Raw genomic sequence first — 4,607 nt, 5'->3', positions numbered from 1 at the left:
TCACAAATCTTGCAGCTGTGATGGCACACTGTGGTTTTTCACTCTCTCTCTCTCTCTCTCTCTCTCTCTCTCTCTCTCTCTCGCTCTCTCTCACACACACACACACATACACATACACATACTCCTTCTCTGGCTTTGGTTGATGACAGAGACAGGGAGAGGTGCATAGCTACACTCCAATTCTGTAAGTTTGTGTGTGTGTTCAGAACTCCGGTGGTATTCTAGACATGATCTTGCTAGGGAGTGTCCACTCCAGTACATGTGTAGTATAAGGATGTGTTGAGGCCTAAAGGGACCCTGTGTTTAACTCACACACTGCAACAAGACGGCTGTAGTAGCTTTTGTTTTATTGAAGAGCAACCGTCTCCATTGAGCACAAAGTTGTGGTCCAGGTAGTTGTTTTATGATTGACTGAAAGAGGGGGACTTTCAGAGTGAGACTGATGTCTGTTGCTTGGATAGTAGTTAATTAAATGTCAGGTTGGTTGGATAGTAGTTAATTAAATGTCAGGTTGGTTGTCTATTGGTTATTTCTTGGTTGGTCGAACATTGGTTGGTTGGTTGAATGTTGGGCCTAGTTGTTTAGTCATTGGCTTGTTGGCTGAATGTCAGGTTGGTTGAACATAGATCCTTGTTGATAGGCAGTTAGTTTTCATTAGGTTGTATTTTGGTAGTTTTTTTGGTTAGACTGGTTCCTAGGAGGAGGAAGAGGAAGAGGAGGCTGAGCTGTGACAGTATGACATCATTCTCCTGTTACCTGCTGAGAGAGAGAGAGAGAGAGAGAGAGAGAGAGAGAGAGAGAGAGAGAGAGAGAGAGAGAGAGAGAGAGAGAGAGAGAGAGAGAGAGAGAGAGAGAGAGAGATACATGAGAGGCTTACTGTATACACCATATTTATGGGAATAGGCTGCCATTTGGTACAGTACATCACCAGGGAGTAGCTACCTCTGGGACCGAACGTCTTCATGTAACAGTTAGTGCAGTAGGGCTTCTCATCATGCTGAAACACAATGCACAGAAAACATCTTAGTTCATTAGATACATAAATATACACAGATAGATAGATAGATAGATAGATAGATAGATAGATAGATAGATAGATAGATAGATAGATAGATAGATAGATAGATAGATAGATAGATAGATAGATAGATAGATAGATAGATAGATAGATAGATAGATAGATAGATAGATAGATAGATAGATAGATACTTACTCTCTCTCCCCCTTCACTTCCTCCTCTCCCTCCTACATCTCCCCCTCCACGTTATACCTCCCTCCCTCTCTCCCTCCCTCCCTGTTGATACTATCTCCCTCCCTCCCTCCCTCCCTCCCTCCCTCCCCCCCCTGTCTTTGTACCTCAGCATGTTGTCCTGGGGTCAGCTGTCTATGACACTGTTGATACTACCTTTCCCCCTCTCCTCCCCTCCCTCACCCCTCTCTCTCTCTCTCTCTCTCTCTCTCTCTCTCTCTCTCCATACCTCTGCATGTTGTCCTGGGGTCAACAGTCTCTGACACTTTTGGGACTATCTTTCCCCCTCTCTCCCCCCTCCCTCTCAGCTCCCATTCCTCCCTCCCCCTTCTCTCCCTCATCCTCTCCCCTCTCTCTCTCTCTCTCATACCTCTGCATGTTGTCCTGGGGTCAACTGTCTCTGACACTGTTGGCACTTCAGACACAGAGGGTGGTAGTCATGCCCCAACGACCTCTTCTTCTCACCTGGACCAATGGGGTTCAAGGATACCAAGGGTTAGAGGTTAAATGTCTGTCATGGACCAATGTGGTTCAAGGATACCAAGGGTTAGAGGTTAAATGTCTGTCATGAACCAATGGGGTTAGAGGATAGCAGGGGTTAGAGGTCAAATGGTGTCTGCCATTCAGAGAGAGATCTGCACTGTGACTGGAGAGTTACCTGTTAGGCTCCTGTTAGAGTTGCTAAGCTAGCGGTAATTTACCAAAGTTACTGGGATGTTCTATGGTAACTTTGGAAATTTATACTTGAGTAACTTTTTTTTAAGGTATTCCTATATAGTGTGTCTGTGTCCATATTGTCCATGCATTTTCAAAAGAAAATAGCCTAATTAATGAAAAAAGCATCTAATCAACAATGGCATTATATTAAATTAATTCTGCAACTCTGACAACTATTTACTTTTTTCACAACTGCCACCAATTTGGCGGCAACACATTTACAACAAAGACATATTGACAGTCAAATAAATACAAGTGTGTAAAAAAAGATATATAAAGTATGTTTCATGCTGAAACCCTCATATTAAACACCAATGCTATTTACTAAGTTCATGGTTTATATTAAGGATAATGTTTTACAGCTTTGTATTATATATATATATATATATATATATATATATTTTAAACCATCTTATTTAATTATTGTATATATTTAACATATGATAAGGCCACACAGAGGGACAGAGATCATTACAGACTCATGTGATAAGACCACACAGAGGACCAGAGATAATTACAGACTCATGTGATAAGACCACACAGAGGGCCAGAGATCATTACAGACTCATGTGATAAGGCCACACAGAGGGACAGAGATAATTACAGACTCATGTGATAAGGCCACACAGAGGGCCAGAGATAATTACAGACTCATGTGATAAGGCCACACAGAGGACCAGAGATAATTACAGACTCATGTGATAAGGCCACACAGAGGACCAGAGATAATGACAGACTCATATGATAAGGCCACACAGAGGGACAGAGATAATTACAGACTCATGTGATAAGGCCACACAGAGGACCAGAGATCATTACAGACTCATGTGATAAGGTCACACAGAGGGCCAGAGATCATTACAGACTCATGTGATAAGGCCACACAGAGGGCCAGAGATCATTACAGACTCATGTGATAAGGCCACACAGAGGACCAGAGATAATTACAGACTCATGTGATAAGACCACACAGAGGGCCAGAGATCATTACAGACTCATGTGATAAGGCCACACAGAGGGCCAGAGATCATTACAGACTCATGTGATAAGATCACACAGAGGGCCAGAGATCATTACAGACTCATGTGATAAGGCCACACAGAGGGCCAGAGATCATTACAGACTCATGTGATAATCTGAAGTACCCAAAAAGACAACTAGATGTCATTTGATAAAATTCCCCCCAAAACTTAAATGTTACCAAAATTCTGGTAGTTTACTGGTAAACATAGAAACTATCCAATAATATGTCTTTAATTTGCAACCCTAGTTCCTGTACCGGACACATGCAAATAATGCAAGTCCCTAAAGGAAAGGAAGCCAAGTTAGTATTTGAACAAAGCCGGAATGTGAGACAACAGTCTGCTGCCTCATATCAACTGAGGACTTAAGACACAGGAAAGGAAAGGAGGCCAGGTGAATGGAAGCCAGGTTAGACTATTGGAACCCAGCCTCTGAAGGAAAGGAAGCCAGGTTAGACTATTGGAACCCAGCCTCTGCAGGAAAGGAAGCCAGGTTAGACTATTGGAACCCAGCCTCTGTAGGAAAGGAAGCCAGGTTAGACTATAGGAACCCACCCTCTGCAGGAAAGGAAGCCAGGTTAGACTATTGGAACCCAGCCTCTGAAGGAAAGGAAGCCAGGTTAGACTATTGGAACCCAGCCTCTGAAGGAAAGGAAGCCAGGTTAGACTATTGGAACCCAGCCAGTCAAGGAAAAGAGACCAGTTTAGGGTGTTGGAACTTATCCCGGGATGAAAAGAAGGCCAGTTAGAAAGGAAAGGACACCAGGTTAGAGTGTTGGAGCATAGCCGGTGTGTTAGAGAACAGTCTGCTCCCTCAGAGAAGCCACTTCCTGTTGTCTGTGTGTGAGTCATGACAGACTGTTCAGAGCATGGAGACACACACACACACACACGCACACAGACACACACACACACAGACACACAGACACACGCACACAATAGGAAAGGTATAACGATTGAGGCTAGAAAATATTTGTGAGCGATGCCTCTCAGAAACCTGTAACTATTCCATAATTCTATGGCATCTCTGACCCACTGTATGACACTGCAAACACACACACACACACACACACACACACACACACACACACACACACACTCCCACACATACACTCCCACACATTGCACTCACCAAAGTAGACGGGTTTCCCACAGATGGGACAGTAGCCCACCATGATAGATGATATTCCTGACACGGTTATTTAGCAGACAGCAAGTGTGGACGTAGAGAGTGTGAGTGTGAGATGGAGAAAGCGTGTGTGTAGAGAGAGAGAAAGTGTCTGTAGAGAAAGAGAATGTGTGTGTGAGAGAGTGTGTAGAGAAAACGTGTGTGTGTCAGAGAGATGTACAGGAAATAGGTTCAACTCTCTGAATGTGACGAGTTCTGATGACAGAACCAGGATGTGGCGAGTACATTGTCACAGCGAGACAAAGAAAAATCATTTCAAAAGAAAATGCTATATCAACACATTGGTGTCAATGGTAATACAAAATATACATAGAAATAGGACAAAGTTATGTTATGAAATGATATGATACATATAACTAGAAAGATATGATACATAGAACTAGAAAGATATGATACATAGAACTAGAAAGATATGATACATAGAACTAGA

The 4,607-nt window shown here is 43.0% G+C and overlaps 1 protein-coding gene across 2 annotated transcripts; it reads right to left on the bottom strand.

Moving 5' to 3' along the window:
- Window positions 1–329: 329 nt before the first annotated feature.
- On the bottom strand, window positions 330–4,322 carry LOC311116954 (cysteine-rich protein 1-like). 2 transcript variants are annotated; one of them, XM_084191963.1, is made up of 4 exons: window positions 4,121–4,322; window positions 1,620–1,714; window positions 943–997; window positions 330–759 (listed from the first exon to the last, which is right to left on the bottom strand). In XM_084191963.1, exons 1-4 carry the CDS (start codon window positions 4,161–4,163, stop codon window positions 695–697), a joined length of 258 nt encoding a protein of 85 aa, XP_084048089.1. In that variant the 5' UTR covers window positions 4,164–4,322; the 3' UTR covers window positions 330–694. The 2 variants fall into 2 exon arrangements, with proteins under 2 accessions (XP_084048089.1, XP_084048090.1); XM_084191964.1 differs by having other exon boundaries at window positions 657–756; window positions 4,121–4,270.
- Between the last annotated feature and the right edge of the window lie 285 nt (window positions 4,323–4,607).

Source organism: Coregonus lavaretus (genome assembly GCF_964263955.1).
Source record: "Coregonus lavaretus genome assembly, contig: HAP1_SCAFFOLD_2498, whole genome shotgun sequence".
Lineage (NCBI taxonomy): Eukaryota > Metazoa > Chordata > Actinopteri > Salmoniformes > Salmonidae > Coregonus > Coregonus lavaretus.
The sequence above is the reverse complement of the archived record's forward strand: the minus strand, read 5'-3'. Positions and strand labels throughout refer to the sequence as shown.